General features: G+C 38.2%; 1 protein-coding gene across 1 annotated transcript in view; it reads right to left on the bottom strand.

The window, feature by feature from the left end:
• Nucleotides 1-638: 638 nt before the first annotated feature.
• Nucleotides 639-13324, bottom strand: part of SDHAF3 (succinate dehydrogenase complex assembly factor 3) — a 52821-nt gene continuing 40135 nt past the window's right edge. Inside the window, exon 2 of the mRNA XM_066239672.1 lies at nt 639-1211. Coding sequence (XP_066095769.1) covers nt 1008-1211 — 204 coding nt within the window. The 3' untranslated portion in view covers nt 639-1007. The remainder of the gene's footprint in view (nt 1212-13324) is intronic.

The following is a 13324-nucleotide window of genomic DNA, read 5'->3' as shown; positions in this document are numbered from 1 at the left end:
TTTCAAATTTAGGACGTGAATGGGATTATCATTTGACTTTTTTCACTTTACCGATAAAATTGAAAGAAAAATTTATAAGTGTTTTTAACTCCCTCATCATTAGGCAATAAAGGAGATTCTCAAGATAACTACAAATTATATATTTAAGGAGTCATTAGTTATTAACAAACACTGTAGAGATGTAGTATATGTTGTATAATCTATTATATAAACGATAGTATAACACTGAACCATAAAGCTTCTTTTTAACCTTTCATTGTAAACAATGATCAGGGAAAAGGGACATTTAAAAGAATAATTATAAGTATTATGAAAGTAAACATAATGAAACTTCCAGGATGACAATGTATTTTAATTATAACCTGGTTGAAATTCCACATCTATAGTATCATGATATATATATTTACCTGATGAGACTAAAACCATGAGGCTAATACTTGAACAAAAACAGCATTAAAAATTTTGGGTCAAATTCCACAAGTTTGGCCTGACCTGTGGTGGCGCAGTGGATAAAGCGTCGACCTGGAAATGCTGAGGTCGCCGGTTCGAAACCCTGGGCTTGCCTGGTCAAGGCACATATGGGAGTTGATGCTTCCAGCTCCTCCCCCTTCTCTCTCTCTGTCTCTCCTCTCTCTCTCTCTCTGTCTCTCCCTCTCCTCTCTAAAAAAATGAATAAATAAAAAAATTTAAAAAAAAATTAAAAAAAAAATATTAAAAAAAAAAAAAAAATTCCACAAGTTTGTCCAGTTTGGAGCTGTTCTTCTAGGTTTAGACCAAAACTCAAATCCGTCCAGCAAGTGCTGTTGCTTTCCTCAATAACATAAAGTTCTAGCCACCGGTGATCCTCAGCTATACTTTGCAGAGAGCATTCATCCCATCCCCCAATAAAACAAATATATTTCATTAAAAACAAAGCCTAAAAGATGAAGAAATAAAATTTTAAAACCAATGATAGTTAAAATAAGTGGTTCTGAACTTGAAATGCTTTGTTAGCTTTACTGTGTAGACTAAACTTTTGGTTTCCCGGACTCAGTAATACTAAATTGCCTATTAGGCTTAGTGGCTTCTTGCATCAGCTCCTGCAACTGTCCTATTTGTTCATCACGGAAGTCATTAAGTTTCTCTTCTGGTAGCGCGATTCCAAAACATCCTTTTTCAGTTGAATTTTGTCTGTTTTCTTTAGCTTGTTGCCATAGCACTGCTGCATACGCCTAGTAAAGAGAGAAAAATGAAGGTTACAGATATAAAATTAAAATAAGATCTGTATTCACTCACTTAATGTTGGAGGACTTGAAGAAGTCTAATTCCAAGTACCTATATTCTTCTCCACCACTGCCTTTGATGAAAGAAATCCAAATGATACATTAGCTGTAACTTACCACTCAGTAATAATTTCAGGTATCTTATTTTTAGCATTTTAATAAGTTTAATAGACTTCTTAGCAAAGATCTCACCTGGAAAGGTGGGGGAGGGTGAGACTGGTCCATGGGTGGACTTTGGAAACATGTATCAACCACCCAGAGGCCACATGGAGATTTGACGTACAGCAGCATCTCATTAGCCATGGGCAGAACTCTCATTAGCCATGGGTCTAGTTTTAAAGTGGGTTTCAAATTCGCTAAGTTGGGTTGTTTGTCTCTGCTGTTGAGTTGCAGGAGTTCTTTACGTAGTTCGGGTATTAAAATCCTTGTCAGATACAGAATTTGCATTTTTCCCCATTCTGTAGTTTGTCTTCACTTTGTGTCCTCTGATATACAAAAGTTTTAAATTTCGAAGAATCCCAGTTTGTGTAGTTTTTTTTTCTCATGCTTTTAGTGTCGTATCTAAGACCCTATTGCCAAATCCAAGGCCCTAAGAACTTACTGTTGTTTTCTTTTAGTGGTTTTATGGTTTTAGCTCTTATGTATGTGGTGATAAGAAAAAGTTTTGGGTACAAATTCTGGACCAAACACAATCAAACAACAATCCCAAGGTACTGGAGAATGACCAAAGTAGGTGCTGACTCTCAGAGAACACTGATTAGATGCCTATTTTTATGTCTTTTTGTCTGAGGGAAGAGCTCTGTTGGTGCTGAGTGGTAACTGACTGATGAATCAGCACAGAACCCGGACCGTGAGAAGGGGAAATCTCAGGGTTGGGGAGGATGAGATGGGAGGAGTTAGAGAGCTACAGAAGGGGAAACCCAAATTGTACAAATTAACTCTGCCAAAGTCTCTGGCTAACCACTGCACTAGTCATGACTCAGGACAGACTTAGGTAGCCCAGGTAAGGCAAAAATAACAACAGATATTTCAGCCGCTTTGTGTCAGAGGCCACACAGAGTTTGGAACCTAAGTTCTGCCAAGCTAACAGGTTGATAAAATAATAAAATTTATAAACTTTGGAAAAACAGAGTAATAATGTCTCTACAATGTATCTATTATTCACAATGTGCAGGGGAAAAATCCAAAATTACTAGAAACATAAAAAAACAGTAAATGCAACCCATAATAAAGAGAAAAGGTAATGCATTAAAATGAGCAAAAGCAGGGATTTTAAAGCAGCTAGAAATCTCACTAGAGAATGAGAAACTGTAAGAACCAAATGAAAGCTCTAGAACTCTAAAATGCAGTAACTGGCATTAAAAAACTTCACAGCGACCTGTGGTGGCACAGTGGATAAAGCGTTGACCTGGAAATGCTTAGGTTGCCGGTTCAAAACCCTGGGCTTGCCTGGTCAAGGCACATATGGGAGTTGATGCTTCCAGCTCCTCCCCCCTTCTCTCTCTCTGTCTCTCCTCTCTCTCTGTCTAAAATGAATAAAAAAAAATAAAATAAAAACTTCACAGCATATTGGAGTTGAAAGATTCAAGGAACTTGAAACTATCAGTAGAAATTATCCAATCTGAAAGAGACAATCTATTAAAAATGAACTTAAAAACATCTATCATATGTTTAAAAGGAATCCTAGAAAAAGAGAATTAGGCAGAAAAAAAATGTATAGGTTCAAAAAGCTTAACTGGCAAGCACCTAGCAAGATGTTGGGCAAATGAATTTGTAAAATCTATATTTTCTTTTTTTGCTCACTTTTATTGTTAAAAATGGTGCTGCCAGGTGAAACTAATTACCTTCCTGCTTGGGAAGGGGCTTTGTTATGCTTATGTTGCTGAAGGAGGGGTTTCACATCAAAAATATTAAGAAGAAGGAAGCCATTTTTGCAGAGTGCTGGAGAGGAGGAGAAGGGAGGTGTGCAATGGGGAACCAGAGCTGACTGAGACTGGTGGGGCCTTTGATTCTAGGAAAAGCCGGATGTGTCAGTAGCTTTGTGAGCTCTGAGTGAAAGGGAAGTGATTTCCCTCTGTGTGTTTTGATGTGAGGCTAGAACAGTGGTCGGCAAACTGTGGCTCTTTGGCCAGCTGAGGAGTACCCTAATTAAGTTAATAACAATGTATCCACCTATATAGTTTAGGTTAAAAAAATTTGGCTCTCAAAAGAAATTTCAATCGTTGTACTGTTGATATTTGGCTCTGTTGACTAATGAGTTTGCCGACCACTGGGCTTGAATAAAGGGATGGCCCACCAGTTGTTGGCTCCACTGTTTCATTACCGTCTGCCCGAATTCAATGGGACCTGCATGTGCCTGGCTGCGATGGCGGCGACTACTGGCCACACACGAGATAAACACGCCAAGGTATATGAGGAAAGTTACTGAAATGGGCCATAAAACAAAAATGTTAAGAAAAACTTATAAACAATATGACCAATTTGTATAGATTTAAAAATTAACATTATTTATGGATATAGACACATGAGCAAAATATAAAAACAAACATGGAAACAACAGATACCAATGTCAGGATACTAATGACCTCTGATGACAAAGAAGGACGGGGTGGGGGTTGGCTGTAATACTGACATTAATTTTTTATTTTTTAAAAGTTATCTAAAGCAAATACTGTAAAATGTTAATATTTGGATGGTGTATCCATAAGTTTCTTATGAATTTTCCCCTAATTTTACACTTATAAATTTGAGTATATATAATTTCAGAGTATTTCATTAGGATACAATTTATAATAAGGTAACAATCTAATACTTGTGTTTCTTAAGGAAGCTAGAAATACATTTCGTGCAGATGTGTGAGGAGCAGATTCCAGTGGAGGATGGCAACGTAGGAGGCTACTGAGCTCCCTCTTCCCAGACACATTGAATCTACAGCCACATATGAAAAATTCCATCTTAAAGAAATCCATAAACTATTTGAGCAACTCCTACCTATTGGAAAATGAGAAAAAACCCACATCAAAACAGGTAAGAGAGGCTGAGACACAATTTTGCCACACACTGCAACACAACGCAGCAACATCTCACCAGGCAGGAACTCACAACTCCCAGCTTCTCCCTGAGGAACGAAGGGTTTGCACCCACTACTACTAAGACTTCCACCTGAGGGACAGAGCCCAAAACAAGTAGCTCCGTCAGCCAACAGGGCTGACGTCCATGAGACCCACAGAAACAGTCCGTACAGGCTTGTGCAGATTCCCTGGGCTATCCCCCACGGCCCAGCCCAGAGGCAGCAAACTGAGACACCACTTAGTTCCATGAAAGAGGCCCAGCTGCAGGTCTTAAAAGCTGTGGCGCGAGGGGACAGGCTTCTAATTTAACACACACCTAGGGGCTGACTGCACTCTTCTGCAGAGATGGGGTGGCTGGCGGTGTCACCTTGGCCCTCTCCCAAAGCCCCGCCAGTGTCCCAGTGTCGAGAGCTACATGTTTGATGTCCTGCATCTTGTGGCTGCTGCCAAGACTCACGGGTTTGAAAGGAAAATAGTTGTTAGTTAACCGGCTGTCACCCTAGAACTTCACACCAAGGACGGAGCAGACAGACATGGCCATCCCAGTCTTCCCCTGAAAGAGGTATATCTGCATACTTGACACACTGCTGCGTGAGCTCCCGGTTCCAGTCAGCCTGCGGCTAGGATGACAAGAAGCCCGCGAGGAACGATCAATGAATATCTTAAGAGGGAAAGACTGCCCCAAAAAGAAAAAAGAACAGCCACCTCCATGCCCACTCCTCAGCCCCGTGTACCCTCCCGTTCCTGTACTGCCAGGGTGCAGAAACAGAGAATACCACCTGCAGGACTGTACCTGAGGTGGCCAGATACAGGAAGCAGCAGCAATAAAATTTTTTTTTTTTTTTTTTGGTGACAGAGTCAGAGATAGGGACAGACAGACAGGAAGGGAGAGAGATGAGAAGCATCAGTTCTTCGTTATAGCACCTTACTTGTTCATTGATGGCTTTCTCATATGTGCGCTGACTGGGGGGCTATAGCAGTGAGTGACCCCTTGCCCAAGCTGGTGAGCCTTGCTCAAACCAGATGAGCTGGTGACCTCGGGATTTCGAACCTGGGTCCTCCATGTCTCAATCCAACGCTCTATCCACTGCACCATCGCCTGGTCAGGCAAAATACAAACTTTCCGATTTAAGTATTCTGTTATGGAAATGTACCCAGAGGGAGGAAGGGGACTTAGAATAAAAAAAATTAAGCACATGAGCTACAGCATCCTCTGGTTTCAAGCTTTGATCATTCTAGCATGTAAGAATAAAGCTACCCCAGAATTCTCCTAAAGTTAGAAGACTCCTATGACTAATTTCTTGAACTAAAAAGAATGCACAGGCCCTGGCCGGTTGGCTCAGTGGTAGAGCGTCGGCCTGGCGTGTGGGAGTCCCGGGTTCAATTCCCGGCCAGGGCACACAGGAGAAGCGCCCATCTACTTCTCCACCCCTCCCCCTCTCCTTCTTCTCTCTCTCTTCCCCTCCCGCAGCCGAGGCTCCATTGGAGCAAAGATGGCCTGGGCACTGGGGATGGCTCCTTGGCCTCTGCCCTAGGCGCTAGAGTGGCTCTGGTTGAGACAGTGCGATGCCCGGAGGGGCAGAGCGTCGCCCCCTGGTGGGCGTGCTGGGTGGATCCCAGTCAGGCACATGCGGGAGTCTGACTGTCTCTCCCTGTTTCCAGCTTCAGAAAAATAAAAATAAAAAAAGAATGCACAGTGCTTCCTCTGGTTTAGTAGCTGCTTCATGTAGCAGAAAGCCATCAAAGAGAGGGGCACTGAGTATGGTGAGAGCAGATGTAGTGGGCTGAATGGTGTCCCCTGAAGATATCAGGTCCCAATAATCCCTGGAGCAGTGGAAGTTACTTTATATGTTAAAGGATTTGAAGGCGTATTTAAGTTAGGGAGCTTGAGATAAGATTATCCTGGTGTGCTCAAAATACCCTCACAAATGTTTATAGAGGAAAGAGAAATTAGACACCAGAGGAGAAGATGATACGAAGATGGAGACAAGTTTGGAATGATGTGGCCACAAGTCAAGGAATGCCAGCCTCCACCAGAAGAAGCAGGGCGCAGATTCTCCCCCAGAGCCTCCAACCCTTCGACTCAGACATCTGGCCTCCAGAACTGTCAGAGAATACGTTCCTGTTGTTTTGAACTACCAAGTTGTGCTAATTTGTTACAGCACCCCCAGAAATACAATTTTAGTAAAGTCTTTTAACCAAAAAACCCCAAACCTTACCTTCATGCTGTACTTAAAAATTGTGACCAAAAGGCAAATTAAGTGTGTATTACTAATTGTTTCTCATGAAAATCTCGAAAAGGTAGAGGATCTATAGGACCAGTTTATAAGTGAAAGATGAACTAGAACTATTTTGAAAACTGCTTCTGTCTTCACTGTACTTGCAAATTTTCTGCTTAGGTATTAAACTTGTTTATAGTCTGAATCCAATTGATACAACTAAATTGTGGTAATAAAGTAGATAAAGTCATATTCTATTCTAACATATTCTAATGTATGTAAAGGATAAAAATAAACTAATAAAATGATCTCTAAAAAAAGTACAGGTGATCCTCAGGTTACAACACTCTAGTCATATGATGTTTCGAGTTTACAACACTCACTCCCATAAAAACTTTAAACCATTGAGACGTGAGTGTTTCAGCTTACGCAGTTAGCATGGCACTTACGTACTACATGGGCGAACGCGTTTGGTTGCGCACAACGGAAGTATACACAGTGCACTATATTTATGCCCTTTCCCTTTTCCTGTGGCTTAGTTGTGTTTTTATGTTCTAGATTATGATTTTACAACTGTGTTAAGATAGCTAAGTGACTTAGGCTAGGGTGTGTTTCAATTTATACCAAAATTTGGGTTATGTCCTTGTCGCAGGAATGAAACTGTTTTTTGGATTCTATGTTTTGTGTTTCTGCATTCTATCATGTCTACTGTATAAAACACCCATCTGTGTCTCCTGCTTCTGGTAAGAAGAGGAAGGCAATTACTCTTCAGATGAAACTCAAGAGTAATTGCCCAGCAGGAAGGCAGCAAATCATAATTACATAAATTGCAGATTTAAACACTTGATTATGAAACAGCCTGTGTGTGAAATGATTTTGCCCAACTGTAGGTAATGTAAGTGTCTGCCCATTTAAGATAGGCTAGGCTACACTACGATGTTCAGTAGGATAAATGCATTTTCAATAAGGATATTTTCAACTTACAATGGTTTGATTGGGTCAAGGAGCATCTATGTGTTAAATCTCACTATGGGAATACAATCAGCAAAACACCAACTCTGAAAAACTACAAAAAAACACCTCAGTCTTAGCGCTAACAAAGGGAAAAATAACTTTACAGTGCTGACGCCCAGAAGACAGCACCTTAGCCAAATGACCAAGGCTAACCTCACCAGTAATAAGGGATATCAACAGCATCAACTCCCTGATAATTATGCATGGGGAATGGTACGTCACCTCTGCAGTGCTTTTCCCAAAAATGTCCCACCTCAAATCATAAGAAAACACCAGACAAACTTCAATTAAAGGACATTACAAAATCACTGAGCAGTAGTCTTCAAAAGTTTTGATGTCACAAAAAACAAGGAAAGACTAATGAACTGTGTAACAAATTAGAGGAAACTAAGACAACAATCCCATGAAATGTGGACTATTGAATCAGGCCCTAGAGTAGAAAAAACATTAGTGTAAAAAATGGTAAAATGGAATGTACTAAAGTAGTTAATAATATTGCACCACTGTCAATTTCTTAGTACTGATAATTGTACTATAATTACGTAAAATGTTAACAAAGCTGTATTATTTTCTGTACGTCTGAAATTAACTCAAAGTAAAAAGCTAAAAATTCTTTTAATTTCAAAAAGATGTAACAGGCAACTAATTATAACTATGTCAATTTATTTGGATTCTTAAACAAAAATACTGTTTAAAAGACAGTCAGGCCTGACCAGGCGGTGGCACAGTGGATAGAGCGTGGGACTGGGATGTGGAAGACCCAGGTTTGAGACCCTGAGGTCGCCAGTTTGAGCTTGGGCTCATCTGGCTTGAGCAAAAGCTCACCAGCTTGGACCCAAGGTCACTGGCTCGAGCAAGGAGTTACTCAGTCTGCTGAAGGCTCACAGTCAAGGCACATTTGAGAAAGCAATCAATGAACAACTAAGGTGTTGCAATTCGCAACAAAAAACTAATGATTGATGCTTCTCATCTCTCCGTTCCTGTCTGTCTGTCTCTGAAAAAAAAAAAAAAAGCCAGTCAGGAAATCTTAATGATTGGATGTTTGATGATACTAAGAATCATTGTTCAGGGGGTGGGGAGTGAACACACAATATAGCGTACAGAGATTTGTTGTAGAATTGGGCACCTGAAACCTCTGTAAGTATGTCAAGTAGTATCACCCCAACACATTCAACCTAAAAATATGACTGTTGATTTTGAAAGTATACTAATGGTATTATGGTCGTGATTTTAAAGAGTCCCTTTTAGAAATAAATACTGACGTGTTTGTGAATAAATGTGTATGCTGTATTTGCTTTAAAGTAATTTGGAGGTGAGAGGAGATAGCGTTGGGGGTTACAGATGAAAAAGATTGGCTAAAGTTGATAAATGTTGAAGTCAAATGATGGGTACATGATGGTTCATTATGTTCTCTCTTCATGTGCATATGTTTGATATTTTTTCCATTAACTAAAAAAAATATACACATTTATATAACATGTAACTTAAAAATAAAATTAGAAGCAAATTAGCAGCAAATTTAAATAAACAGAATTAACTATGTACAAATACCATTCAACTAAAACTATTTCAGTCACTTCTAAATTTCAGCTATGGATTTTGTATTTAACTTACTTACAAAGCTTCCCAGGCACTGAAAAGCCACCTTTTGGCTATTCTAACCACAATCCCGTAACTGTAGAGAGAGTCCTCTCATAGTGCTTTAACTTTTCAAACCGAAAATCAGAGTTCTCAATTCTTTGTTTCAGTGGGAACGGGATATCAATGCTATATTTAATTCTTGTGAATGAGCAAAGAAAAAAAGTAAACTATTTTATTCAGATTCAAATATTATTTGTTCTTTGCCATCTCAACTTCTAAAACATTCACATTTTTTCTTGTAAGAAGAAAACTAGTTCACTTTAAGGGTATCTTTTCCCAATTCTGAGACCTTTATTTCCAATAAAGTCATAATGATTACATAGGTAACAAAGCTTTGTCCCTTCTAGTGCCTGCTATTAATTAATCTTGTTTGATCCTCACTCTCTCCTATTGTCAATTAAGTGTTTAAGTTTCTTTTTCCTCCTTAGTAAATGTTCATCTGAGAACACAATAAGGTTCTTTCATGAAAAAAGCCTACATCTACCAGCAGTTTTTCTGTTTCTGGAAATATTTCTTAAATACCTTAGCAATATCATAATTTTTTAAGCCATATACATTTATAAGTCTAAGTAAAACACACCAAAATCATTAGGTTTCACAACACACTCCTCACCAAAGAACACCATTTGGAATTGATACTTTAGCACGTGCTTGTGAACTCTAATAAAATTCATTTCAGGTACCATTAAGTTACCATTTGTATTTATAGAGTGAATTGCTGGATTTGTGCTACCTTCCTCACCGGCTAGCATCAAAGTGAAATAAAATTCCTTATATACATGACACACAAGAGTTGAAACTGATTAGTTCTTATGAACAAATTGGGTCATAATTATTTAACATGGCAATAAGGAGTAGAGTTGTCAGGAATGAAGAGAATGGGATTTAAACATGGGATGGTGAGTCACAGAAAGTCAAAAGTCAAGAAAACAGATTTATGGCATTGGCTGGAGCATTGTCCCAATATGCCAAGACTATAGGTTCGATCCCCAATCAGGGCACATACAGGAGACAAATAACAAATGCACAGATAAGTGGAACAACAAATCAATATCTTTAAAATAAAAATTTTTTTTACAGAAAATAGATCTATGGATTTCAGAGAGTTCAGACTATAAATGTGAGTAACAGGAATATCAGGGCTGAAAAGCTACTGGACCCATTCATATGTTAAAGAAATATGTATATATAGAAGAAAAGAAAGGATTGTTCAAAAACTATGGTACATCTACACTATAGATTAGTAAGCAATAATTAAAAAGAAAAAAGTCAAACATGGACATAGAATTCCCCAAGACAAGTGAAAAAAGCAAGCTGCAGAATACAGGGGTGTCCCCGGGTTACGAGTCTCAACCTGACATTTCAAGCTTACGACGCTCACTCCCATAAAAACTTAAAAAAATTAAGACGTGTTTCAGCTTACGCCGTCAGCATCATACTTACGGACTACATGGGTAAACTAGTTTAGTTGCGCACGGCAGAAGAATATGCAGTGGTGAGGAATTTTTTTACACTCATTTTTTGTCATTTTTCCTGTTACTACAGTACAATATACAGTGCAGTATGTTTATGTCCTTTTCCTTTTTCTGTGGCTCAGTTGTATTTTTATGTTCTAGATTATGATTTTACAACTGTGTTAGGATAGGTAAGTGACTTAGGCCAGGATATGTTTCAACTTACACGAAATTTTGGGTTACGTTGCATAAGAATGGAACTGTGTCGTAACCTGAGGACCTCCTGTATTATATAAATACAATGCTATTTGTATGTTTTAAAAATACATACAAATTTATATATGTAATAGAATGTTTATATATACTGCTTACAAAAATTAGGGGATATTTCAAAATGAGTATGAAGCGATAAAAAAAAGCATTTGATTTTTCTTTATTAAACAAGAACATCATCAGAAAAGCAAACAATTCCAAGAAAGTTTTTGATTATGCAAATGAGATGTGAAACTAACTCTTATGTCATTGGTGAAAATGCACTATTCAAAAGGCTGAAAGTACTGGAGTATCTGAACGTTCCATAATCCCCTAATTTTTGTGAGCAGTGTAGTTATATGTAAATAGAGAAGCTAAAAGGATGTCCACAAAAGTTTGGGGAGCAGTCTTTAACACTTGTTTTGAACATTTTACCTTGGGATTGTTTTGATATCATAATATGTAAATAATTAATATTTAAGTAATTAAATGGGAGAGAAAGAAAGCAAGGAGGGGAGACTCTATCAGGAGAAATTCTGAAGTGGAGAGAAGTTATAGGTCTGGTTTTCATTGTATGATAGGTCCTACCACGAGAGACCAAATCAATTTACCTAATTGTAATTAATTAATCTGGCTGTAAAGATTAACAAAAGAAAATGCAAATTCTCATTAGTTCGTTTAATCACATATTTACTATTTGTCATTCTTTGTTCTTTAAAATAAACCTGCAACTAAATAACAAAAAAGTACCATCAGAAACATTTTTGATTCCATAAGAAATCATGATATATGAAAATACAAACTGTCAAACTCTGTAAATAAAAAGGTAATTGATTCACAAAAGGATATTCGTATTGAGAAAAGCATTTATCATAGGCTCAATGGTTAAGGAGTCTCCTCCTTTTGAACTACATAAATCAAATTATAAATTCCCTCACAAGATAGGCACACATGGTGCTGCCATGCCCGTAATTTCCTGGGAAACTAAAATGGTAATTGAATTGTGGCAAATTAAATTATTTGTATTTCTTCAATATGAACTCACAAAGAGAAGAACAACTACTAGATCTAGAAGGAGAAAATTACTTTTCTCCCAAAATTATTGTAAGGTTTGTTAGCAACACTGAACCAGCAAGCTTAAGGCTAGAGCATTTAATCAAGCTGTCCCTAGAGAAGTGATTTAAAATGCCATGCATCCCCAAGGAACACAAGCAACAGAAACATCCCCCTCCGTAAAAAAGCCTGGAAGTGACTGGAATTACGGAAACTAAATGCAAAGACAGCGTGGGGACTCGAAGTAGAGCTGCCCAAGTCATTAATGTATTTTATATTACAGAAAAGAGGAATCTATGTTGGCAATGATAATAAATTTAATTTCTTGGCTCTCTTTGACCAAGTCTCATGATTTTCAAGTCACTGATGACAGATTACCCATTTTTAAAGTAAAAAAAATATCATCAAAGAACAACCTATGCTGTTTCTTAGCCCACAAACACTGACTCACAGAAAACAAACGAATACAAAGTAGCACCAGTGTCAGCAGTATTTCTCAGGTGGCCATGAAGCTGGGCCTCTCTGGAATCAAGTTCCCCAGGTTCCTCTGTCCGGTGAAGTAAGCCAGACTCAGGACTTACCTGTGACTCTGGGATGAGCAAAGGTGCTAGTTGCTATTTACAGCAATGCAAAGAGAGAGAGAGAGAGAGAGAGAGAGAGAGAGAGAGACTAGAAGCAAGAACATGAAAGATTCTTGGCTAGGGAAGCAGTAAGGAAATGTAGAAAAGATCTGGTTCACAAATGCTTTTTACACTTATTCACTATAAATTCTGTATGTCCTTGACATGAGACACATACAAATCAAGTATGTCATGCTAGCAGAAATGAGAAGCCAATGCAGTTAACACATCCCTATGTATGGATTCCATCCAAAAGTTCCTAGAAGCTTCGTAATAGCATTGTATTCAAAGTAAATAATATTATGTAATTTATACTTACAGCACTTTTCCCCACCTAAAAATATATATATTCATAAAAGTAATTTTAAAGTTACGTTTTCCTGATCATCTCAAAAACCATGGAGGTAAGTGGACTCTATGGACATTTTATGCTTTACTATAGCAACTTTATTCTTTTGTGATACAATTTGCCTCAATAAGTTTTACAACACTTCATTATATTATAGATATAGAATAAAACCTGTAATACTATGATGCATTACACAGGATAATGAAAAATAATAAACTGGACATCTTTATTAGACCTACCAAATGTGTGTAGTACAGGTTTGTTGTGAGAATTAAATGATAAGCAGTATTTTTAAAAGGTATTTGTACACAGGCTGTGAAAGGCTGCAGATTACACTCTTGGTGGCTCTTTGTGAGAACTCTAGACTGGAATGTTGTTCCCATGGCAGG

Source organism: Saccopteryx bilineata, chromosome 7 (assembly GCF_036850765.1).
Source record: "Saccopteryx bilineata isolate mSacBil1 chromosome 7, mSacBil1_pri_phased_curated, whole genome shotgun sequence".
NCBI classification, from domain to species: domain Eukaryota; kingdom Metazoa; phylum Chordata; class Mammalia; order Chiroptera; family Emballonuridae; genus Saccopteryx; species Saccopteryx bilineata.
This window is presented reverse-complemented; position numbering and strand designations above follow the sequence as displayed.